This window comes from Rana temporaria, chromosome 4 (genome assembly GCF_905171775.1).
Source record: "Rana temporaria chromosome 4, aRanTem1.1, whole genome shotgun sequence".
Lineage (NCBI taxonomy): Eukaryota > Metazoa > Chordata > Amphibia > Anura > Ranidae > Rana > Rana temporaria.
In genome coordinates this window covers 436069041-436096211 of record NC_053492.1, presented here as the reverse complement: position 1 = coordinate 436096211, position 27171 = coordinate 436069041, and the positions used below count along the sequence as shown (strand labels likewise).

Here is a 27171-nt window from a genome sequence, read left to right as displayed (position 1 = left end):
CCGATATATATAGTGTGTGTGTGTGTGTGTGTGTGATATATATATATATATATATATATATATATATATATATATATATATATATATATATATATATATATATATATATATATATATATATATATACACATACACTCATGTAAACATCAGCTGTATTGATATGGTATGCATCAATCTGTGGTTTACACGTATAGCTAAAACAACACAAAACCCTGCAATTCTTTCAAAACAGTTTCTTCTAGTAATGAAACTTTAAAGGTGCCAAAATATGCTTTATTGTTGAAATTCAAATTTTATTTAAAAAGTAGTTAAAACAAATGTGGTCTGCTGTGATTGGACACAGCTGATCACATGGTTAAGAGCCTGCATCATTGCCTCGTTACAGAGATCTGTGATGGGCTTTGTCTGAGGGACACAGCAACACATTACTGGACGCTATGCTGCAGGCACGCATGCGTGGCAAGAATAGGAGGCAGGGATGGACTGGCCATTGGGACTACAGGGAGTTTCCCGGTGGGCCGATGGCTCAGTGGGCCGGCTTCAGTGACAGCGGACCGCCACCCCCCCTCCGCTCCTCTGTCTCTCCCTCCCCGCAGCGCTCACCTGGGGGGAACAAAGAAGCAGGGGGAAGACCAGAGGAGCAGGGGGGATGACAGAGGAGCATGGGGGAGGGGACAGACTGCTGACTCAACAGCTATGGCCTGGGAGTTTCTCACTTCTGCCTAATCTTGTCCCATAAGGGGGGGCACCGAACTTATTCTTTGCCCCGGGTGAAATAATGTCTAACTTCCCCACTGGTACTGCCTATAAGAGTACCAGTACTAGCCGCTCTACTCTAATCAAGTAGAACGGCTAGTAAAGGGGGAGAGGGGGCTTGGGTGCCCGGGGGGGGGGGGGGGATTGCGGAAGTTGTCCGGCCGACATGGGAGAGACCTGTCAAAGTGGGCCAGTCTGGACGAGGTCCAGGGCCAAATCTTTGTCCCAGTCCATCCCTGATAGGAGGACATCATATTGCGGTCATTCTACAGTATGGCCGGCGGGAATCTGTTAAATACCTTAACCACTTGACCTCTGAAAGATTTACCCCCTTTTATGACCAGGCCATATTTTGCGATTCGGCACTTTGTGAGGAAAATAATTTTTTCATCCCTTGCGGATTTTGTAAGTTTGCCCACTTACAAAGAACTGAAGGGTCTATAATTTTTTATCATAGGTGAATTTAAAATGATAGAGACGAATATCAACCAAAAATTCAGAAAAAAACACATAATACAGATGTTATAATTTGAGTTGCAGTTCAGTGAGTAAAATAAGTATTTCATCCCCAAGCAAAACCTGACTTGGTACTTGGTGGAGAAACCTGTGTTGACCAGTACAGAGGTAAGACTTTTCATGTAGTTAGTGACCAGATTTGCACACATCTCAGGAGGGATTTTGGTCCACTCATCCTTTACAGATCTTCTCTAAATCCTTTCTTGATGTCGCTTGGCAACTCAAAGTTTTAGCTCCTGACATACATTTTCTGTAGGATTAAGGTCTGGAGACTGGCTAGGCCACTCCGTGATCTTAATGTACTTCTTTAGCCACTCCTTTGTTGCCTTGGCGGTATGCTTTGGGTATTTGTCATGCAGAAAGACCCATCTTCAGTGTTCTGGCTGAGGAAAGAAGGTTCTCATCCAAGATTTTACATTACATGGCCCATCCATTTGGCTCCTCAATGCGGCAAAGCCAGTCTGTACCTTTTTAGCAGAGAAACCGCTCCAAAGCATAATGTTTCCACCTCCATGCATGACTGTAGTAGGGATGGTATTCTTCGGTCACAGTCTGCATTTTTCTTCCTCACAAACATGGCAAGTCCCCTTCCTCAAGAAGGCCCTCATTTGTGCAGGCACAGCAGCCCATTGATTTGAATGGGTCCCATGGTGCTAAAGCAGAATGGACAGACGGTGCTGTGACCCCATGCCATGCCATGTGTAAAATAGAGGAACTTTTTAAAACACTGACCAGACCTGCAGTGAATCATCAAATATTATAAAGACTTTGGGCACACTGTACAGAAAACTTCTATTTACAATTCAGATTAGCAAACAGATTAGCAAACAGTGACATACCTTGAGGTGCAGGACATGAAGAAGTCGGCTTCGGGAAGAGCAAACTGGGGATGTTATAAAATCACATTCTAATTCACTTTTGTATACAAGCAGCACCCAGTGGCATGTCTAAAGGGAGCCAGGGGTGCTGTACATTTTAAAACACTGGGAAGGGAAGCAGTAGCGTGCCGCTGATGATTTTCAGCGCTGATTTGTGGGCAGCACAGGGGCTTAACACAGGGGCTTAACGGGCGGCTCTGCTTTGGGCCCCCAACACAGGGCCCTGGGCAGCTGCCCCTGTTTGCCCTATGGTAAAGACGGCCCTGTGTACTTGTACTCGGTCCTAAAAAAGTGGTATCGGGACAACCCTAATGCAAATCCTCAAACAATCCATTTTAATTCCAGGTTCTGAGGCAACAAAACACGAAAAATGCCAAGGGGGGTGCATACTTTTGCAAGGCACTGTAGCTGTGTTGTTGCAGCCAGGGTTCATGTCTCTGTAGACAGTTGTTGGGTATGATGCAAGCTTTATGTCACGCTGTCTCCATCCTCTCTACTTTCTAATGAGACTCTCTTGTATTCCAGGGAGATTTGATGAGTGTGTGATCGAGGAGAGACGCCAGTGTGCGGAAGATTTGCTCCAATTTTCTGCCAATATCCCAGCTCTCTACAACAGCTCGCAGTTGGAGGAGTTTTTTAAGGTAAATATCAGTAACTATAATATCTGGAAATTGTGGCTTAATGCCCCGACAGGAAAACTGCCATGTTTGCTTTTGGGTCGGGAAAACCGGGCGTGTGCATGCTCCATAGCAGTTTTGCCGACAGGAAAACTGCGAGCAAAAAAATTAGAGCTTGTTCTCTTTTTTATTTTTTTTCCTGCCATGATTCTCTGCATTTTTTTGCTCCCCAGTTTTCTTTTGGGAAACACTGCAGTGGAGCATACACACGGTTTTCCAGACCAATGCTTTCATGGCAGTTTTCCTGTTGGGAAAGCCGGATGTGTGTACAAGGGGGGGAGACACCCAAGCAGGTTCTCGGTTTTCACCGGCGGACTTTTGACTGCGGGGAAAACCGATCATGTGTATGAGGCATGATTGTATACTTTGGCCCGGATTCACATACAAGGGCGCATAGTTATGCCGGCGTAGCGTATCAAATATACGCTACACCGACGTAGCGCAGAGCGGCGAGCACAGTATTCACAAAGCACTTGCTCCCAAATCTACGATGGGTTCCCTCGGCGTAACTCGTCGTAAGTGGCAGTGGGCGTGAGCCATGCTAATGAGGCGTGACCCCATGTAAATGATGGACTGAGCGTCATATAGATATGATTAACGTATGGCGCATGCGCTGTCCCGTGGATGCATCCCAGTGCGCATTCTCAGAATCACGTCGGAACGAGCGCCTAAGATACGCCGAATCACTGCCTATGACTTGAACGTAACCTACGCCCATCCCTATTCACCTACTACTACGTAAACGACGAAAAATACGACGGCTGTTCCCTGGTCCATACCTTTTGCATGAGTTGTGCCTCATAGATGGGGAATAACTTTACGTCGGGCGTACGACCTACGTAAACCGCGTATATTAATACGTTCGTGAATCGGCGTATCTCACTCATTTGCATATTCGAAACGTAAATCAATGGGAGCGCCCCTTGCGGCCAGCGTAAATATGCGCCCACGATACGACGGCATAGGAAAGTTATGTCGGTCGGAAGAAGCCTATTTTCAGGCGTATCTAGTTCTGTGGGCACGGCGCACAGATACGACGGCGCACATTTACACTTACGCGGCCTATCTCGAGATACGTTGAAGTAAGTGCTACGTGAATCCGGGCCAATGTCTTTATTTTACCCAATATACACATTTTCTAGAAAGATCTAAAACAGTTTGATGTAATTTAAGATAAAAAAAAAATCAATCCAAAGAAGGGAATTCAATGGTGCAGTCAGAATATGGAGAAGCTGTGCATGGCAACCAGTCAGCTTATCCCTTTCATTTTTAAAGCCCAGTGGAACAAGCTGAAGATAGGAGCGGATTGGTTACTATGCACAGCTACTTCAGATTCTGTACTCTAAAAAATAATAAAGAACAGACACTGGTATACAAAATTATACTCCCAAAACAAATATGTGTTTCAAGCAAATCACAGTCACCAAAATGCTCCAACCTGCCTGGTCTGCAAGTACATGCCAGAGGTAGGATGATCAGTTCAAAAAACTGACACGTTTCAGAGGTGTTTCCTTTTCAGAGCTCTGAAGAAGAGGGGACACCCCTCAAAACGCGACAGTAACAAGGTTGGTTTTTGCCTCTGAGACGAGGGGAATACTTGGCATCAGTTCATCTCTAACACGCTTATCTACATATTCCTGTTTACCTGCCTCATCGCCACTTCCTCAAGTTTGGAGTAGGAGACAATCATTTAATTTCCTCGCACTGTCATTTTATCCTCTGCACCCAGAATATTCGCAAAGGTACTTGCACCCTTCTTGCCATATTAAGAAGTCTAGGCATTCGGGTAACAGGGTACCTAGACAACCACCTTCAGAGGGACTCCTCTCCTTTTCCGCTATCTGAAAATGCTTAAAGGACGAGTCATATGCTTCCAATTTTTAGTTGAGTAATCAACTTTAAAGCGGAGGTTCACCCTCAAAATTAACTTTTTAGCTAACCTATCTCCAGCCTTAATAAAGGCTTGTAGCGTCATCATTTTTTTTTAAATGTGTACACTTACCTGTCTTCAGCCGCACTTCCGGATCTTCTTCCTTGCGGGGAGTGGGCGTGTCGCTCCTTTTCCCCGACGGGGAGCTCTGCGCAATGTCTCCTGGGAGTGAGTGTTGATCCTCCCAGGAGACGATTGATGTGCGGGTAAAGCGCGGCATCGCCTTCCGAAAATATCCGACGGGGACTCTGCTCTTTACGGCGCCTGCGCCTGCTGTGTAGAGCTGACTGCGCAGGCGCCGTAAAGTGCCGGATATTTTCGGAAGGCGATGAGCGCTTTACCCGCACGTCAATCATCTATGCCTCGTCTTAGGAACGCCTACTCCCCGGGGGAGCGAGAACACGGAAGCCCGGTGAAAACAACCATAAGACCGTAAGTACAGCGGATTAAAAAAAAAAAATCCAGCATACTGTAGATGTCAGCAGTATGCTGGATGTAATGGTCTATTGGTGTTTTAGGTGAACCCCCGCTTTAAAAAGGCTGCTCTCCAACCTTCTCATCATCTAGAATACTTAAAGGGGTTGCAAAGGTTAGTTTTTTATTTTCTAAATTGGGACGACATCCCTGTGGGGAGATGCTGTGTTCACATTTAGAAGGGAAATCGAAGGAAAAGGTAAGTGAACCAACAATGCACTATCTTAAAGGAACCTATTTAGAAAACAAAAAAAAACCTTTACAATCCCTTTTAAGCTTCATACTTGATACAAAATCCTCTAAGATCTAATGCTCAAACTTATCAAAGAGACATTCCTTATTGAGAATCTCAATGAGAATTCTGAGTGTCATGGTAGCTTCATTTGAGGGCCGTCCCCTTCACTAAATTCCATTGCATTCTATGCATGAAGGTAAAAAGCATTCTGTGTGCAGCGACCCCACCATCCCCCTTAATACTCGCATGAGTCCCATTGCGATCCAGCAATGTGCATGAGAGCCGAGCTTCTCCCAGGTCTTATTCCCCATTGGCTGAGACGGCAGCAGGAGCCATTGGCACCTGCCATTACAGCCAGTGAGCCAATAAGGAGAGAACCAGTGGGCGGTGCTAAGCCATAGCTCTTTGTGTCTTATGGACGCGAACACACACCAGTGCCCCCAGAGTAAACAGCTTTCTATTGGGGGCACTGGCTCAAGAGGAGGAGCCAGGAGTGCCAGTGGGAAGCCCAAAAAAAGGAGAATCGGGGCTGCTCTGTGCAAAACCACTGCACAGAGCGGGTAAGCATGACGTTTGTAAACATTTTTTTTTAAATGAACCTTTAATGGCACTTGAAGGTTCTAGTTATGCTTCTGGATTTGGCAACAAAAAACTATTTTATCCAGATTTTCTGTTTAGTAAAAAATAAAGATGAGATCAAGGGAATTTGGTATTGACAGTTCAGAATTGTTTGTGTTTTTTGCAATCACATTTTTGTTAATTTCCTGCAAAATGCTTTGTGTGTTCTCATAGCATTCAGATGATCTTAGTGCTGTCTGGCTCACAGCTGAGACATCGCAGCATTGCAGATGAACAGGCAGTGAATAAGTTAAATTATCTGAGCACATGCTCCTAATTTGGAGGACACAGTTATTAGACAGTTGCAGTTTGAGAATTAAAATCATGCGGAGAGAGCGGCAGAGGTACAGTGACCGCGGACCAGCTGGTAAGTTAGAAGCCCTATGGGGGCTGCTCTCCTTTGCTTAGCCAAAGCTGTCATCCAGGTATTATTATTATTATTATTATTATTATTATTATTATTATTATTATTTTTATTATTATTATAATGTATAGGATTTATATAGCCCCAACAGTTTGCTCAGCGCTTTTCAATGTAGGGATAGATACACTATACCAACCGTACAATTCAAAACGAGGGTATAGATCATGAAATGAAAAACTTCCACTAGTTGATGAAGTTTCCTTAAAATAGATAATATTGCTGAACAATTTAAAATTGGCTACTGCACTACACCCCTGTCTATGATGTCTGTAAAATCGGACAGTAAATATACAATTGTTTATGATCTTCTCTTGTGTTCAAGTGCGTGCTCAACCTCCATGCTGCTCCTCTTATATACTTGCGGCGCATATACATTACAGGAAAGGGGAGGAGATGCAAGTGTTGTGCAGAGGGGATGACAACCCTGCTGTAATTTCGCCAGCAGAGTTGTCAGATTTCCGCAAAAAATTGGGTGGCACTGAAACAACTTAAAGTGGAGGTCCACCCTAATAAAAAATGGCTAAAAGGGCTCAGAAAAAATAAAATAAAATGATATATAATTTACCAGAAATTGCTGTTACTAGGCAGATCGTCCTAATCTGCCTCTTCCACGGTGAGGTTCTGTGATCTCCTCGCGTTGCCTCCTGGGAGGTGGAGGCACGCTGCCTTTTGGGACACACAGGATGGTGTTCCCATTCACAAATAGCCTTGCGACTCGTGCATGCGCAGTAGGAAATGGGCAGTGAAGCTGTAAGGCCTGTTTCCCTTAGTGAGGATGGCGGCACAGGGACCCAGTCCGAGGGATGGATCTGCCTCAGGCGGCCGACATTGCAGGCAACCTGGACAGGTAAGTGTGCTTATTAACTGGTTGCCGACCAGCTGCCGTAGTTTTACAGCGGCAGGTCGGCTCCCCTGCATGAGAGCCCGTAGCTATACGTCGGCTCTCGTGCAGGCCACTAGGGGCGCGTGCGTGCCGCCGGAGGCGCTCTCCCCCGACTCCTGTGCGTGTGCCCGGCAGGCGCGATCGCCGCCAGGCACACGCGATCGCTCGTTATAGAGCGAGGACCGGGAGCTGTGTGTGTAAACACCCAGCTCCCGGTCCTGTCAGGGATAGAAATGCTGATCTTCTGTTCATACAACGTATGAACAGAAGATCAGTCATTTCCCCTAGTAAGGCCACCCCCCCTACAGTTAGAACACACCCAGGGACATACTTAACCCCTTCCTTGCCCCCTGGTGTTAACCCCTTTCCTGCCAGTGGTATTTTTATAGTAATCCAATGCATTTTTATAGCACTGATCGCTATAAAAATGCCAATGGTCCCAAAAATGTGTCAAAAGTTTCCGAAGTGTCCGCCATAATGTCGCAGTACCGAAAAAAAATCGCTGATCGCCGCCATTACTAGTAAAAAATATTAATAAAAATGCCATAAAAATACCCCCTATTTTGTAAACGCTATAACTTTTGCGCAAACCAATCAATAAACGCTTATTGCGATTTTTTTTACGAAAAATATGTAGAAGAATACGTATCGGCCTAAACTGAGGAAAAACATTTTTTTTTAATATATTTTTGGGGGATATTTGTTGTTGCAAAATGTAGAAAATATAATTTTTTTTCAAAATTGTCGCTCTTATTTTGTTTATAGCGTAAAAACTAAAAACCGCAGAGGTGATCAAATACCACCAAAAGAAAGCTCTATTTGTGGGGAAAAAAGGATGCCAATTTTGTTTGGGAGCCAAGTCGCAGGAACGCGCAATTGTCCGTTAAAACGACGCAGTGCCGAATCGCAAAAAGTGCTCTGGTCTTTGACCAGCAATATGGTCCAGGGGTTAAGTGGTTAAAAGTCAGCAGCTACAGTGTTTGTAGCTGCTGACTTTACATTATTTTATTTTTTTACCGCCGGTCCTCCGCTTTAAATACAATAGATTTTGACCAATGAAACAACTGACAGGATCAACAGGTATAAAGGATGGGAAATAATGCAAAGATAACTTTGTATAAATGTACACCGTGAGGAATGCATGTTGAATATCCAGACAGTACTATTTGGCTGGAAATACATTTTAACAAAATGAGAGCTCTGGTAGGCAACGTTTGTTTTTCTGCATTTAAATCACTTTTTTTTCCCACTTTTAATTGATTTAATTTTTGCAGTGTGGCTGACCACAGGCCGGCTGTATGTGACCTGCTTTGCTATGATTTTTTTGTGTGGACGCCAAGGGTCCTATAAAAAGGAGGTTGTGTTGCCATTAATTGCAGATCAGGTGTAAGCCCTACACGCAGAAGCTTGCATTTTGAGATGCAAAATGCAGCTTTTATAAGTAAAGCCCCTCCCCCTAAACCCTAGCAGTGCAGTTATCAGATCTTGTATACTTGCTGAACCATAACACCGCCATGTATAGCTTTTCCTGTCTGAGATCAGAACTATGCACTGTGTATGTAGGACATGCATCAAGATAACTTTTTGTAATGTTCCATTTTGTGTCTTTGTACAGGGTGGAGAAGTACACGATGGGTCTGATCTGATTGGCCCAGCTGAGCCTTTTACAGACTTCCCTGACAGCCTGTCCGACTGTAGTTCTGAAGGTGAGAGTGTTTGCTGCTTTAGAGGGTAACTCAATTTTTGTTGAAAAAAAATATTAAAAATAGCAAATTTAAATATTATAGCATATATAATTGCGACTCAAGTCACATTGTAATTGGATGTTGTTGAAAATGACCTTTCCTTTTCAATCTGCAGCTCTGTTATTTTCTGTAAAATGAAATATGGCCACCTGACCATAAAAGTAATAGAGGGGAAATCTTTCAATGGGGACACTATTTTTGGTGACCTGGGGGTCCCCAAGGAAATCCCTTAATTTCTAGGGATTTCGTTTCACTTCCTGTTAGGTTTTGGGACAGGAAGTGAAGGGAAATCTCCGCAATGGGACAGATTCCAAAAAAAATAAAAAATCTGACGGTTTATAACCCTCTCTTACTCTGTCCAAAATGAAAAAACAATTGTTTCCTATAGTTCTACTTTCATTTTAAGAGAACTAGTAGTATTTCAGTGTCAGAGATCAGTCTAAGGGCTCATTCCTGACTGCGTTGCAGTGCCTTTCATTTTGCATGGCACCCTGTTGCACCTATACATTGAATTTGCAGTCATTTCTCATCCCATCCCAACTTTCAGATGTGGCTAAACGCTGTTATAGAAATATTAATATCGCACGTAAATAATTATAATAAGCTATAAAACCCTTTTTGTCTATTAAAAATTAACAGCAAAGAATAGCGCTGCGAAAAAGAGAAAAAGGATTACATTTATTGAACAAAGAAGACACTTGTATTAATCCAATATTTACAACCATAACATAAATGATATCACTTGTTAAAACAGAGAGGATACTACTGAATACTGATACAACATACATGATATTAATAAGAATATGGCTATAGAGGATTCAACAATAAGTAATGATAAGTTGTAGAGAGAGAGAGAGGGGGAGAGAGAGAGAGAAGAGAGAGAGAGAGAGAAGAGAAGAGAGATTACATCACATCACCAAGAGACAGAGAGAGAGAGAGAGGGGGAAGGAGAGAGAATACGTCACCATGCTGCTAGGTCCACATCTTCAGGGCAAGAGGGCTCTGAGAGCTTTCTAATGTAATTATCAGGGAGAAGTCATTTTTTTAAAGCCCAGCTGAGCGTTTAGTTTTGTCATATCACAAACTTGAACCAGTCCAGTAAAACATATACATTATCTTTGCACTGGTTCCCCTGGTATAAATATGGAATTCAAACTTTCCACCACAACGCTGCAGCACTCTGTTATGGCAACATACAAACTGTACGGGTGGCTGCAGTCAGAAATGTCATTCCCGGACACAAGCTGTCTACGACCCCTTTCACACTGAGGCGGTTTTCAGAAGTTTAAGTGCCTGAAAACCGCCTCCCATTCATTTCAGTGTGACTTTTCACACTGGGGCGGTGCGCTTGCAGGACGTTAAGAAAGTCCCACAAGCAGCATCTTTGGGGCGGTTTGGGAGCGCTGTTTACAGCACTCCCAAAACACCCTGCCCATTGAAATGAATTGCCAGTGCTTCCCAAGCCGCCTGAAAAAAGCAGCTTCGAAGCACTGCAACATTGGTGATTTTAACCCCTTCTTCAGCCACTAGCGGGGGTTAAAAGCGCCCCGCTAGCATCCGAAAAGCGCCAGTAAAACGAGCAGCGCTTTACTGCTAACGCTTAGGCAACCCCAGTGTGAAAGGGGTCTCAGATGAGTGGTTACAGCAGCAGCGCCGGACATCAATTTGCACAGAATACTAATCCGTTTGTATGGCTGCTGTCCGCAGGAAACCACACACAGCCTGTGCATGGAGAATATTTTTTTTTTCTATCCACTGGCAGAAATGCTAATCACCTGTGTATTGAATGGTCCCTTGTAGTGTCGGAGCTCTGAAGTTGTCTACTTTTTATGTGACACAGTTGCTCCAAACCACCACTAGAGGGAGCACAAGGCAAGAAAAAAGATGGAATTTGTACTGGGATAAATAGGCAGTCTAGTCTGTCTGTCTCAATCCTTTTTGCTCCCTCTAGAGGCCGTTGGGAGCAATTGATAGAGAAAGAGAGCTGTCTTTTGCAAATGCCTTTCTGAACAGCCCGTAAAGACCTGTAATGAAGGAATAAAAGGACTCTTCTTCTTTAACACCGTTTTTTGATCAATTCGAAAAGTAGCAGTTAGTATGTCACATGATCTATTCCATGCCTAGCCTTTTCTGCATCTTTCTACTGCTGTAAAATAATACTGAAAGGCTGAGTACAATCAAATGATAACGTTTCTACAGTTTAGGCTCAATCAATAAATGTAAATGGACATTAAAACTTTGAAGGAAATAAGATGTTGCATGTAAATAAATGTTAGCTTTTAGTGGTTGAAGGGGTTGTAAAGGTACATTCCCCCCCCCTAAATAGCCTCCTTTACCTCAGTGCAGTCCTCCTTCACTTACCTCATCCTTCCATTTTGCGTTTGAATGTCCTTATTTCTTCTGAGAAATCCTCACTTCCTGTTCTTCTGTCTGTAACTCAACACCGTAATGCGATTATGCAACACTTTCTCCCTGGTGTGGAGAAAGCCTCTTGAGGGGGGAGGGGGCGAGCAGGAGGGTCAGGACACTCTCTGCCTTGCAGATAGAGAAAGGAGCTGTGTGTTAGTGGGCGTCCTGACACTCCTGCTCACCCCCTCAAGAGGCTTTCTCCACACCAGGGAGAAAGCCTTGCATTACTGTGTGGAGTTACAGACAGAAGAACAGGAAGTGAGGATTTCTCATAAGAAATAAGGACATTTAAAAGCAAAATGGAAGGATGAGGTAAGTGAAGGAGGACTGCACTAAGGTAAAGGAAGCTATTTAGGGGAAAAAAATGACCTTTACAACCCCTTTAAAGGCTCAAAAAAAAGTTTCTTGGTCGGAAATGACAGCACGTGTGGACTATATCTGGCCAACACAGCCAATGGTAAAAATTGATATGGAACTGTAAAGCAATGCAAAGAACATCTCTAGTAAAATATATAAAAAGGTGACAATCATTCCAAACATACACTATATTGTCAAAAGTATTGGGACACCTGCCTTTACACGCACGTGAACTTTAATGGCATCCCAGTCTTATGGCGCATAGACACGATCATTTTTCGGCATGAAAAAAACATAGTTTTTCAAAAACGTCATTTAAAATGATCGTGTGTGGGCTTCACATCATTTTTCAGGTTCTGAAAAACGACCAAAAAAAAAAATTCGAACATGCTGCATTTTTTTAACGTCGTTTTAAACTATGTTGTTTTTTCAGGTTGTAAAAAATGATCGTGTGTGGGCTAAAATGACGTAAAAAACATGCGCATGCTCAGAAGCAAGTTATGAGAAGGGAGCGCTCGTTCTGGTAAAACTACCGTTCATAATAGAGTAAGCACATTCATCACGCTGTAACAGACAGAAAAGCACAAATCGTCTTTTACTAACACGGAATCAGCTAAAGCAGCGCAAAGGCAAATGAAACTTCCCCTTTATAGTGCCGTCGTACGTGTTGTACATCACCGCGCTTTGCTAGATCATTTTTTAAAAACGATGGTGTGTAGGCAACGTCGTTTTAATGATGAAGTTGGGAAAACGTTGTTTTCTCGACGTGCTGAAAAACAACGTTTTTTTTTCATGCTGAAAAATGATCGTGTGTACGCGGCATAAGTCCGTAAGGTTCAATTTTAAATTGCCCCACCCTTTGCAGCTATAACAGCTTCAACTCTTCTGGGAAGGCTGTCCACAAGGTTTAGGAGTGTGTCTATGGGGATGTTTGATCATTATTCCAGAAGCGCATTTGTGAGGTCAGGCACTGATGTTGGTCAAGAAGGCCTGGCTTGCAATCTCCGCTCTAATTCATCCCAAAGGTGTTCTATTGGGTTGAGATCAGGACTCTCTGCAGGCCAGTCAATTTGCTCCACCAGTTGCTCCACCTCCACCTGTCAATACCAGGTACCCACTCTCCCCACCAAATACACTTATTCCAAACTTGGCAATGGAGGGGGGGGGACTTCCCCCTTTTGGGTGAAGGTCCGCTTTCAGTGTTGCATTAAAAAAGAAAACGTAAAACTGGAAAAAAATATATAATTTGCAGTGTTTGGTATAATACCCATAACCCATATTTTAGCGTATATTCAACCTGGATAAATTAAAGAATCAAATTCGTGATTTATTTTATTTTTACTTTTTGTCTATGGATTGCATTAAAAATAAAATATTTTTTTGCCAGACTTATCACCTGAATAATAATATAAAAAAAAACAATTATGTATTACTTGGTTATCATGAGTAATGACAAATTTGAAGAAACATGCCCATAGCAAGTGTAAAAATTGCTCTGCTCCAGATAGGAGAGCTTTAATGTTAATTCTGATTATTCCCAGGGTAACCTGTATAGTAAATATATTGTAAATTTATAAAAATAAGAACATATGTTTAAATGTAATCATATTTTTCAGCCATCTTTTTTTGTATCGCTTTCATTACCCAGCATATCTTTTGACATATTTTAGAGGTAGAAGATATTTGCTGTGGTCAGATATTTTAGGCTTTACCTCTAGGGGGCAGTGTTGCTTTACCTTGCACCCTCTTCCAGGCTCTGCTAAGGATACATCCATGACAAGCTTAATGCGTAAATATTTGAAATTTAGTCTAGTGTCAGAATCTGGGAAACATCTGTGATTGAGAGATGCAAATTTGAAATGTTAACAGTATTCAAACCGGCCTTCAAAACACTTGAAAAATGAATACCTGTTTTTCCCCGGTTTCATTTTATGTTTTTTTTTTTTCCTTAAGTGACAGTACCAATTAAGTGTTGTGGCACTCAGCAACAATGATTGCACATAATACAGCTGTCAATGGTGACCCACAATAATCTACAGAATCTGAATTAATCAGCTGCTAATTTTGCAGGGCAAGTAAATGGCATTTTTATGAAGGATGGCAGGGTTGCTATTTGGTGTTTGTCGTACACGTGGAAGATGCAAAAATGTATACCGACGCACTTCTCCTCCTCTTTATCAGAGTGCATTAACCATTTACAGATCCTTTTTTAGTTTTGGAGATACAGGAAATTTGTTTTGGAAAACCCTTCTTGAAAATACAGAAGAGCGAGAAAGCAAGTCAAAATTCCAGACATATCATTTAAAGCGGAGGTTCACCCTCAAAATGAATTTTCCAGCATCCTTAAAGTAAACTTTGCAATGACAATTAGGAATGCGATACTTGGGGGGCATTCACATTAGCCCACCGCCTGAAATTCTGCTGCCAGCACACTAAACTGGAGCGATTTAGTGTGCGGGCATCAGAATTTTGAGCTTCAGAGCTGTGCGTCAGGGGCGGTGTGATGTGCGTTTTTAATATATCGCACAGCCCTCCACCTTTTTTTTTTTTTTTTTTTGACTGAACTTTATATAAAGTGTAAAAAGTGACACCTCATTCATGTCATTGCACAGCAGTGCAGTGACACGAAATAATATAGATAATGCGATGTAGCGCTGCTTATAATTAAACAAATAAACTAAAGTTCTCAAATTATAAATTGGGTTTCTCTGAACCAATTAATCAATATATGGCAAATATAATCCCACCAATTATGTGTAGTCCTTAATAAATAAGTAAAAAAAATAAAAAATGTATACACCAAAATCTTCGAAAAATGCACTAAAAATACTTAAGTGTTTCCATTAGTATATCCAACACTGTACAAATGAAAGTGGTTGGTAGGCCTCAAGATTTTTTACACGAGCCCATCTGACCCAGCGATGTGCACAAGATCAGCAGCTCCAGCTACTGTCTTGTCTCTCCTCATTGGGCAGATTGATAGCAGCGAGAGCCATTGGGTCCTGCTGCTGTCAATCAAAAGCTGTGATAAGGGAGCAAGGGGCGGGGCCAAGGCCCGCTGTCTGTGCCTATGGACGCAGCAGCAGGACTCGGGAGCACACCTGCACGGGTTCCCCCAGGGAAAAGTGGCTTTCCCTGGGGGCACCCGATGAAGGGGAAGGGCCAGGAGCGCCCTGCAAAACGATTGCACGGAACAGGTAAGTATACACGTTTAGTTATTTTAAAAAAAAATAAAAACAAGGGTTTATAACCCCTTTTTAAATACTAGAAAAGAACACCACATGCTCCCTTTAAGCTCCCAGAACGCTCACTTCCACTTAGGAGGCGTATAGCGTATATTAGCGGACTCCCGGATGTCTAATCCCTCCGTATGGGACCACTTCCACCTCTGTCCATTGGGGTCTCCCTTGGTACACAGATAGGTACTTCCCAGAATAACGGGGGTACTGCTCCTTTAAAATTACTCAATATTCAATGCTGTCAAATAGATTATATTCTCAATGTTTCAAGCATAAGTGCAGTGACATGCATGGCTATCCAGAGCAGTGCGATATTATGCAAACATGTTGCATAATATCGCACAGTTCTGGAATGCAGTAAAACACTGCATTTTAGTGTGAGTATTACACACAGAAAACTATTGTTTAAAAAAAAAAAAAAAAAAAAAGTCCCCTTTTTATTGGTTGAACTAGATGTATCTTTTTTTTTTTTTTTCCAACCAGACTAACTATGTAGGCATGTGTCATTGCAGTTACCTGCATTTATTCATAAAGGAAAAACGCAGGTAACTGCACATATTATGAACAGGCTCTTAAAAGTTGATATTTCTGTTGAAAGTTGAAATCAACCTAATTACTGGATCTTCAAAAACTGTGCTTTGCCATCGCTCACCACGCTTGGTCCTGCCGGGAAAGGCATTGCATACATTAGATAGTGGATCCGGAGGTGCCGCTTGGCCTCGACAAAATGCGCCCACTTCTTCTGTACCTCGGCAGAGAAGTCCGGTAACACAGTGATATGCACATTATCAAAGGGGATGTTGCCTCTTTCACTCGTAAGCCTCAGGATAGTGTCTCGGTCACGATTATTCAAGAATTTAGCAAAAGTGCGCCGTGGGACGCCGCTCGGTGGGAGCCTTGCAGCCAGGTGGTGGGCACGCTCTACCACAAATATGGAGGAGAAGGCCTCTCTACCGAAGGTTTTGGTCAGCAGGTTTTCCAGGAAGGTTGGGGGCTCTGAGCCTTCAGCCCATTCAGGCAGTTCCACAAAGCAGAAGGTTGCAGCTCCGGAGTCTGTTCTCCATGTCATCCTGCTTGTGGAGAACAGAGTTTAACTGGTGCTGTAGGCTTTCAGTAGTTACCTACAGTGGCAGTCTTGGTTTCCGTCTCCCAGAACTTGCATATATCCTGCCATATGAGGGATATATCAACCTTCGCCTCCTTGATCTTATAGGAGAGGGTAGTCTGGCATGAGGAGATGGCCTCGAGCACTCTGGTGGTGTCCCCAGTGACAGGCTATTCTTCCTCCGTCAGATCTCACACCGCCGATCACTCAGTCCTCGGAACTCACCGTTCAGAGAGCTGGTGACTGTCAGTCAGCAGCTCTCTGCTCTGCCCGCTCCCCCCACTCTCAGTGAAGCGTTGGGCTGTGAAGGGGGCAGGAGTGGCTGGCTCAGGGCTGAGAGGCTGAGCTGGGTGTCAGTCCAGGCATGTGGGCGATCTTGCCCAAGCCTGGGCCGACTCTGTGACGTCAGCAGACAGCAGGCTGAATGAACAACACTCCTGTGATCCACAGAAGAAGTACAGCCAAACGAGCTTAAAAGAGAAGTGTGTATTTCAGAATAATAAACATACAGGGCTTGGACAAAAATATGATTTGCAGGTGTGAAAGTGACGACATGTTTTGTGTTAACGGAAGTGATGTAACATTCTTTTCTTCCGCTGTGTGATGAGACACCTAGCTGGGAAGCCTCACTTTCCTCATTCACTGCATGCACTGCTATTAATATGGAGTCATGTCCGAGCTTAATGAGTTTCAAAGAGGGCAAATTGTTGGTGCCCGCTTACCTGGTGCTTCTGTGACTGAAGTTGCCAATTTATTTGCGGAGTCGCAAGGTACAGTATCAAAGGTTACGATGGCATATATAGTTTCTGGGAAAACGTCTTCTGATGAGCATAAGCACAGTTGACATGGTCAACTGACTGCAAGAGACGAAAGGACATGTGTAGGTTTGTGATCCAGATTTGTGCATGAAGAGTGGTATCAGATTCTATTTTCCACCATCCAAGACTTTATTTATAATATATATATATATATATATATATATATATATATATATATATATATATATATATATATATATATATATATATATATATATATATATATATACTGTATTTGCTGGCGTATAAGACTACCTTTTACACCTAAAAAAACTGGCCAAAAAGCAGGGGTCGTCTTATACGCCGGGTCTGCTGCTAGGATGCCTGTTGGATGTGCGGTAATACTGTATGTAGCTTTGGCTACATACAGTATGTACCGCTTAGCCAATCCCGGTGAGCGATGTATTCAAATGAATACAGAGCCTGCTCAGATTGGAGTATCAACCTCTGCTTGGATTGGCTTTGAGAGTCAGAGAGGCTGATGATGTTACAGCCTCTGCCAATCCAAGCAGACTTTGAATTCATTAATGGAATACATTGCTCGCCGTAATTGGCTCCAGCTCCAGCAAGAAAGAAGAAGAATATGGCTCCAGAAGGAAGAAATATGAAGCGTCGGAAGGGGGGTCGTCTTATACAGTGAGTACAGGCAAAAAATCTTAAACTGTAAAATTAGAGGGTCGTCTTATACGCCCGGTCGCCTTATACACCGGCAAATACGGTATATAGGGCTTTTTTTCTTAAACAATAGGTGCTGGAACTCAACAACGACCACACACACACACACACACACACACATCTTCCGATTCAAATCAAATAGTGGGTGTGGTCAGTCAAATTTCACAAACGGTAGGAGGGTCTTAAAGGGGCATTTAAATACCAGCATTGCATTACATACAAGAGTGCAGAGTTCAGGGGGGTTACACAGAGTGCGGAGCTGTCACTTGTAAACACAGAAACCAGACTTCTGTGTTTACAAGTGATTGTGGTGAGCAGGCACCAAAGGGTCTGAGCCAGAGGTGGTTGAACTGAGTTCCACCATAAAAAAAAGCTGTGTATATATCTATATTTAGAAATATCTATATTTGTCAATTCCTAGGAGAATTCAACCGTCTTGGATGCCAAAGGCAGTCCAGCACCATATTAGGTAACGGTTTCGTTCTTTTACCTAGCATTGCCATAATTTTGTCCAACCCCTGTACATACTCACCTCGTGGATGCTGGATCTGTCCCTCATCATCTCTTTTGCCAAGAACTGGGAGGTCTAAGACCGTTGATCACTCAGTTCTCGGTCATTACTCGGTCCCAGTGAGCAATCTAATGCAAGCAAACAAGAAAGAGGCATTTACTGCAGAAAAGAGATCCAGTGTTTTTTTTATTTTTTTTTCAATTAAAGCCTTCCTGCTGTCCATATTTTTTACACTATAATTCCACTTTAAATTGAACATACAGAATTTCTGAAATGCATTGCCTGGGTTGTATTCTCTGTACAGGGGGGGCTGTACAGCAGTTAAGATGTCCCATTTTCCAGTCTGGATGTGTCTCCAATCCTCCCCGTGCCTTTGCTTACTCACCTGTAACTCAGCCATAATTGTTAGTTTCTCCTGCCTGTGCGTTGGACGCAGAACAGGGAGCCGGCGCTGCCAGGAGCAGACGCCAGACGTGCGTATTCATGAGCACATCTGAAGGAGAGCTTTGCCGCACTTCCCGCACGAAAGGCTTTTCTATAATCATGTAAGATGCCTGCGAGACAATCCGACAGAGGTTACATCTGATGCATATTCATTTCTCGTCACTTACCGTCCACATTGCTTGACAAGCGGTTCCAGGCAGAATGCTAAGTTGTGACACCTTACATCAGATCTTTAGCCCTCTGTGCACTTTTATTGTCCTGGAGTAAGATGTATCCCATTGACATTGCAGCTGCTTAGCACCTTTTAAAATATTTTCCATCTAATTTAAACTGCAAGCGACATTAATATATAAACTAGATCCCTGTTTTTAAGTGCTATTTATTCCTAAAACAATTGAGCCTGCGTTTTTCTGTGAATGGGTGTTTAGGATGGATCATTTGACTTTGGCGCAGGTTTTTCTGTATTATAATTTGGTGAATTGTAAAGACGTATGACATTTTTGGAATTATTGTTTTATAGCTGCTACTATCACCGTGATAATGCAGCATTCATGGCTGTGATAGGATACATTTTGCCTGAGGTTTCAAGCTGAATTTTAGCCTTACCTTCAGTCTTGCACAGTTGTACACGCTGCTCTCCTGTACGGAAGTTGCTGCGATTTCACTGCATATGGTAAGCTTCTCACAGTGTACATTAGAAGCTGCAGAAAGTTCAATACAGTAAAACCTTGGTTTGAGAGTAACTTGGTTTGAGAGCATTTTGCAAGATGAGCAAAATAGTTAAATACATTTTGACTTGATATACAAGCGATGTCTTGATATAAGAGTAGCGTCATGTCACAACTGAGTATAAAAGATAAGAGAGGCACCTCTAAGGCCCCATACACACGATAGAATTTATCCGCGGATACGGTCCAGCGGACCGTTTCCACGGATAAATCCTCTCGAGGATTTCCGCGGATTTCTATGCGATGGCGTGTACACACCATCGCATTGAAATCCGCGCCTAAATCCTCTGGCGATGACGTGTCGCGCCGTCGCCGTGATTATGACGCAGCGACGTGCGCGACGCTGTCATATAAGGAATTCCACGCATGCGTCAAATCATTACGACGCATGCGGGGGATCCCTTCGGACGGATGGATCTGGTGAGTCTATACAGACGAGCGGATCCATCCGTTGGGATGGACTCCAGCAGATGGATATGTTCTGCATGTCAGCGAATATTCCATCTGCTGGAATCCATCCCAGGGGAGATATATCCGCGGAAACAGATCCGCTGGCGTGTACACACCATAGGATCTATCCGCTGAAACCCATTTGCTGGGATTTATCTGCGGATGGATTCTATGGTGTGTATGGGGCCTAAGTGTAGCAATATGGTTACATTTAATGAAGGTACAACATTTAGCAACATATTGCTACACTAAGAGGTGTCTCTCTTCTCTTTTATACTCTGTAGCTCCTGCTGGAGTTTGCATCTAATCCCATTGTGGAGGATTCCATTTGTGGATGGACTTTTTATGGTTACACAACCTATCACATTGCTATAATCTTTTTATATGGACTATAAACTAAAGGACCTATGAATAAATGGTTGTGGAACAAATCATTTGAGTTTCCATTATTTCTTATGGGGAAATTTGCATTGATATACAAGTGTTTTGGATTACAATCATGTTTCTGGAACAAATTATGCTCGCAATCCAAGGTTTTACTGTACTTCATTTCCTGGCTAGAGGATTTCCAGCATCATCTAATGCCTTCCCGGTAGAGATGGTGCGGCACTGGTCTTGGCAGGGCTCAGAGAAGCCCAGAGTGTGTACGTGCCCCTAGAGTGCCAAACCAGGGGGTGCCGTAATTCTCACAGTGGCGGAGTTCACTATGAGTATTTCAGCACCGAGGTCACAACATTGCGTGCTTTTTTTTTCTCTCTCTTTTCAATTCCTTTTTATTATAAAACAAATCTGCACCAGTGGTGAAAATCTGAAGAAAGCTACTGAAAACAATGTCTTGACACCTGACATAAAAGAAACAAAATAAAAATAGTGCAGCATTAAAATATATCAATAGACCACCATATAGCGAACATATAAATCATGAATTGTGATTCCCCAAATCTTTATATCTTGAGTATTTCAAGATGGTATATTAGGATAAAAAGTCCCACAGGATAGAGTAGGTGTTACCTCCCAAACCTCATACTGCGATCACCAGAAATCGTGTGACTCCCTTACTAAGAGTGGTCAACTTGCACTTCATTTACAACATCAAGGCCAATATTTCAGACTGATTATCCTCCCCTGTCTACAGATATAATGGCACCATAGGGAACTGGGCAGGTAAAGCCGTCAATGCTGCCCTCAGTGATCTGGTTTCCCAGCAGGGATCAATTCATATTAGGAGGCATGCAGTAAAAGGTAATCCACATAGTGTGATATTGTATAAAACCAATTGATTTATTAAAAGAATAACATTTACATGAGTTAGAAAAACATACGCATGTAAAACATCATAAGCTCATTTTCCTCCAGGAAGTAAAATGGCCGACTGTCGTTTGCGCATGCGTGGTAGCGTGTGTGCATGGCTCTGCCCTACGCATTCTATCATATATGACTGCATCAGGGGCACGATTTGAACAGGGAAAAGGGGGAAGGGGGAGGGAATGGGGCCAAGACAAAGACAAAGACAATAAAGAAAAAGAAGAAAGGAAGGAGAAGGGAGGGGGAAAAGAAAGAGGAAAGGGAAAAAGAGAAAAGAAAAGAAAAATACTCGACACAAGGAAAGCACTCACATTAGCCACATCCGTAAATGATATAGAATAAAGAAAAAACCCAATCCAAGGAATGAGTAAAGGTCGGACTTTGAGGCAAGCGGAAGTATATAAAAATATATAGTTTATTACAAAAATAGAAAAAATACATTTACATAATAATAATGGTATATTGAGAAGTAAATAAATATAATCAACATAAAACCATCTGGATTTAGAAAGTCGTGGGTGGTAAATGAATCCTATGAAGTCGCCTACGCGTTTCGATGTGGGGCTTCTTCAGGACGAGACAAGTAGGATTTTTTGATTAATAATTAAATATTGTTTTAAAATCTGATGCATCACGGTAGGTGCATCAATCCAGGCTGTGACCCTGGGGCATACATGGTCGTCGTTGTACAATTAAGCACCTGAGTAGATGATCAGGATTTGCTACCAGCCTGAAGTCAACTTCGGATACTTTTATGTATGTTTACGTTTTGAGCAACTACCTGCCCCAGTTCTAAGTCCCTCATAGGGATATTCAGAACAAGGGGTTTCTGTTTTTGCTGTCAATACCCCTTCCACATATGACTTTTTGGCTTTGGATCTGACTGTCCATTCTTTTACATCGTGGAACTACTACCATAGATGCATAAAGCTTGGATTATTGATGACCACTTTTGGCACCATTAAATGCGACATTTAAATAATTCCACAATAATTGTGCATACTCCCTATATGATCGGAGTGTCTTGGATGGATGCACCTACCGTGATGCATCAGATTTTGAAACCATATTTAATTATTATCAAAAAATCCTACTTGTCTCGTCCTGAAGAAGCCCCACGGCGAAACGCGTAGGCGACTTCATAGGATTAATTTACCACCCACGACTTTCTAAATCCAGATGGTTTTATGTTGATTATATTTATTTACTTCTCAATATACCATTATTATTATGGAAATGTATTTTTTCTATTTTTGTGATAAATTATATATTTTTATATACTTCCGCTTGCCTCAAAGTCTGACCTTCACTCATTCCCTGGATTGGGTTTTTTCTTTATTCGGCAACAGGAGCACCAATCCTTTTTTATTACTATTTCAAAAAGAGAGTAGGGAAAATACATGAACAATGCATTGCAATACATTCAGATGGCGGATAAAGCAGAATAGAAGAAAAGAGGAAAAGGGGGGTAGATACAAATCACCCCTAAATGTGTTCAATAATCCAATCGTGCAAAAAATACCAGTTTGGTAAAAAAACATAGTCTCAAATATGTAGTGTACTGTATTGTAGGAAATTTGACAACCATATACCATCAGACAGGACCCCACCACCTCCAAAAATTAGTTTTAGAGGGAATGAGCTTTTACATATAGAGAAAAAGGACAGGTCTGACTAAATTACATTAGAAGGTCTAGCAGCCTTTAAAGTAGAACTAGGCAAAACTTTTTTTTCCATTTTTGCATAGAATTAGGCCACTTTCACACTGAGGAGTTTTTCAGGCGGTACAGCGCTAAAAATAGCGCCTAAATACCGCCTGAAAAACTCCTGCCCAGCATTCTCAATGTGAAAGCCCGAGGGCTTTCACACTGAGGCGATGCGCTGGCAGGAGAGAAAAAAATCTCCTGCAAGCAGCATCTTTGGAGCGGTGAGAGGAGCGGTATGTATACCGCTCCTTCCCATTTAAAACAATGGGAAACTGCGGTAATACCGCCCGCAATGCGCCTCTGTAGAGGCGCGTTGTGGCCGGTATTAACCCTTTTTCCGGCTGCTAGCGGGGGTTAATACCACACCGCTAGCGGCCAAATACGTGGCAATTCCGACGATTTTAGCGGCGCTATACCGCCACCGCACCTCCACTGCCCCATGTGAAAGGAGCCTAAGGGAGGGTTATTATAACCAGGGTGGATTTGATTTAAATCACTATTTAAATCATGATTTAAGTCACTAGTAAAAAGGCTTGATTTGAATCAACTCGATTTAAATCATAATTTTTAAAGAACTGTCATCTGTCCCACAGCAGTGACTCCTCTGACCTGCTGTTGACTCACCCACAGTCCCATTCACTTTAATGGGACGGCTGGTGATGTGGTAGTGACACAATAAGGCTAGGTACGCGGCGGCAGCAGGTGAATGGATGCCCGCTAACAGGTGCTGCCATGATGGATCTGAAGTGGTGCTCTTTAAATGACTTATTCTTGCTGGTAGTTAGAATCTTTAATACTTGCAAACAAAATGAAGGTTTCCTATTTAGAATAATAAACTGTCAGGTTAGCAAAACGGCGATATGAGAAATCATACAGTTTATAGTGTACATAGATTTTCAAAACAATGGGATAAAGGAATATTCCTGAACTTTGTTTTTATCTCATGATTACTGTGTCATTGTGTGATCAATACAGTGCGTGTTATCTCAGCTTGCGGAGCTTGGATTTATTGAATGAGTTTACCAAAATTGTAAATATTGTAGAATATACAGCCGCATGCTACTTAACTAAGCTCAATTCCATGCTGAATAAACTAAATTATTAATGTATCTTAAATAGAAAACTAAAAACATTTTATTAAAATAAATGTAATAAAAATCGATCTAAATCCCAAAAAATCTGATTTAAAAAAAATCATTGCTTTATATCCACTTTGGTTATAACCCCTGTCAGATTTTTTTCCCGCCATCTGTGTCCCATTGTGGACTTCACTTCCTGTCCCATAGCCAAACAGGAAGTGAGAGGAAATCCTTGCAAAGGATCCTTGCAGGTCATCAGAACTAGTGTCTCCATTGGAAGATTCCCCCTCTAATACTTTTCTAGGAACAACCCAAAATTTGGGATTTTCTTTTACTTTCAATGATAATGGTAAACAGGACAAATAGAGAGGGTGAATCTCCCTAATGGGGGACAGACCACTGAAAACTGACAAGTGTTCTAATCCCTCTCCACACTATTCAAAACCCAAAAAAATGCCTTTTAGTTCTACTTTAAGCTTCATAAAACACAGAGATGGTAATATGATGGTATCAACTAATACACTTAGGCACTTGGTACACAATTATGATGACTTTTTCCTCACTTGCCTTCAGGGCCGGGCCTTATGGCTAGGACTAGAAGAGTTTTTTTTAATCCTGTTTGAAAGACCCGCCGTAGTCTTACACTTTGTCGCTCAAAGCACTTGTTGTTTGTCATTGCTCTTTTTTTCTGCACATCACTTTACACACTTTCTCACCCTCAAGTCTTGGGGGGGGAGGGGCACATGGCCTTTTGGTCAGGTTCTCCCCCTCCCATGGAGCCTCTTTGGGCATCCCCATCTAGTACTTGGGTTTGCCTTGCTTCGGCAGGCCTCCCGAACAAAGGGGTCTGCCTGGTGGACCAGTAAGGACCCCTGTCCCTGTCCGGAGACTTGCACTTTGGGAAATCAAGGCTAGAGTCCTTTCTCTTCGGAGGAGCGCCATGTGTTCACCCTGTGCACTTCTTTTGAGCTTCACTTGTGTGCTCATTTATTTTATGGACCAGTTGATAAGTTTTGTGAGTGTATTTCACTACATCACTAAGGTTAGAAAAATTCTGTATATACTCGTGTATAAGCTGACCTGAATATAAGCCAAGGCACACAATTTTACCCCAAAAAAATGGGAAAACGTATTAACTCGAGTATAAGCCTAGGGTGGGAAATGCAGCAGCTACTGTAAGTGGAAAAGAGGGTCAACAATGCCCACTTGCAGCCTCACTGTGCCCATTTGCAGCCTCACTGTGCCCATTTGCAGCCTCACTGTGCCCATTTGCAGCCTCACTGTGCCCATTTGCAGCCTCACTGTGCCCATTTGCAGCTTCACTGTGCCCATTTGCAGCCTCGCTGTGCACATCTGCATGCGTGTACCTGATCTCCCGCTGTGTCGTGCAGTCTTAACTGCAGTTGGTGGCCATCCAGTGTAACAGAGCCCCGCCTCCTCCTCCTCGTCCATAATAGACAGAACACTGATTCAGTTTCCCAGCATTGAGTCAGTGTTCCGTCTACCAGGCACGAGGAGGAGGCGGGGCTTTGTTACTCAGGCAGGTCGCTCAGCACGGGACCTGGAAACAAATGGAGATCTCTGGAGTAGCGGTGTCTCCTAGGGGCATCATCCAGGTATAGTATATGGATGTAAAAATATACCACGACTGGAATTTTTCTTTGAATAAATGTACAATAGGACATATTATTGTTGCTAAAGAACATGCACCGAAATAAAAAGATGCACAATAAATATCTGGCATCGTTATTTAATGAGGATCTGTTCCTTTTTTATTCCATAGTGAGGAAAGACTCTTGTGGACTAGATGACCTGACAGTCACCAGCCAGTCTGAATGTGGAGGTGAGCCAGCAAATATTTCACAATGTATCTTTTACTGTGCTGGATTATATAGTTTACAAGTTATTTTTATTGTTAAAAAAAGATATCAAACAATGGTTTAATTTGTGCCATGACTTCCTATCCCTAGTTACATTACTAATGTGTTGTATTTTTTGGTAAAAAATTATAATTTTTGAGAAGAGTACCCTAGTAAAGGCTGTGACAGTATTATTTGTGTAATTTGAGCAGTGGAAGGTGTCAGTAGTTTTTTTAATTTTTATTAGTTTTACTTTTTGCATTTTTTTTTTGCAATATTATTATTATTTATTTTTTGGAGGCCCGTTTGGGGGCTTTGGTGAAATATCAGGGAGTCTAAACAGACCCCTGATGCCCAGGGCCGTCTTACTGAGCGGGCACCCCTGGGTACAGCCTGGGGGCCCCACGTTCGCCTGGGGCCCAATCAGGGCCAGACTTTTCAAGCAGCGCCTGACTTCCTCCCTCCCGTGTGGCTTCAACTCTCAGCTCTGATATTATGTGTTACCTGTAATTCGCCGCGCTGCGCTGATATCATGGTGCAGGCATCGGGACTTTTTTTATGCAGAGTTCAGCGGGAGCGTGGCAGCAGACAGCGGGGATTCGGGGAAGGTGGCCAGTGAGGAGGGGAGTTGGATGTAAAAGCAGAGGAGGGAGAACAGGTCCACCCCCTCCCTGACCACCAAAGAGATGAATAGGAGCGAGGGCTGCCTCCCCCCCCCGCTCCCAGAACTTGGATTCTTTCTGCTCCAGGAACCGTGCGCCGTGCGGCCCGGGCCGGAGGACAGGCTGGCTGGGAGCACAGAATAAAGGAACATGCGGGAGGTGGAGGCTGCCAAGGAGCCACTGGAAGGAGCAGAGCAGCAAGCACACCCCCCGGATCTAGAGGGAGACTCGGCGCTGCCACTGCTGCCCATCAGGTACCTGGCATCCTGTACATACATGCCAGCACACTGAGAGGGGGCGGGGTGAGCAGAGGAGGGACTGCAGGAAGGGACAGCGCTATGTGGTCTGTCTCACCCCCCTCCTCTGCCTCTCGGACCCCCCTCCTCTGCCTCTCGGACCCCCCTCCTCTGCCTCTCGGACCCCCCTCCTCTGCCTCTCGGACCCCCCTCCTCTGCCTCTCGGACCCCCCTCCTCTGCCTCTCAGACCCCTCTCCTCTGCCTCTCAGACCCCTTTCCTCTGCCTCTCAGACCCCCCCTCCTCTGCCTCTCGGACCCCCCCTCCTCTGCCTATCGGACCCCCCCTCCTCTGCCTCTCAGACCCCCTCTCCTCTGCCTCTCGGACCCCTCTCCTCTGCCTCTCAGACCCCTCTCCTCTGCCAGGTGATGGTGGCAAGTTACACGCTGAATC

At 43.3% G+C, this 27171-nt stretch overlaps 1 protein-coding gene across 1 annotated transcript in view; it reads left to right on the top strand.

Annotated features, from left to right (window-relative positions):
• Nucleotides 1-27171, top strand: part of RPS6KC1 (ribosomal protein S6 kinase C1) — a 239590-nt gene that overhangs the window by 41700 nt on the left and 170719 nt on the right. The window contains exons 4-6 of the mRNA XM_040351456.1: nucleotides 2676-2791; nucleotides 9007-9097; nucleotides 25746-25805. Of these exons, the coding sequence (XP_040207390.1) occupies nucleotides 2676-2791; nucleotides 9007-9097; nucleotides 25746-25805 (267 nt within the window). The remainder of the gene's footprint in view (nucleotides 1-2675; nucleotides 2792-9006; nucleotides 9098-25745; nucleotides 25806-27171) is intronic.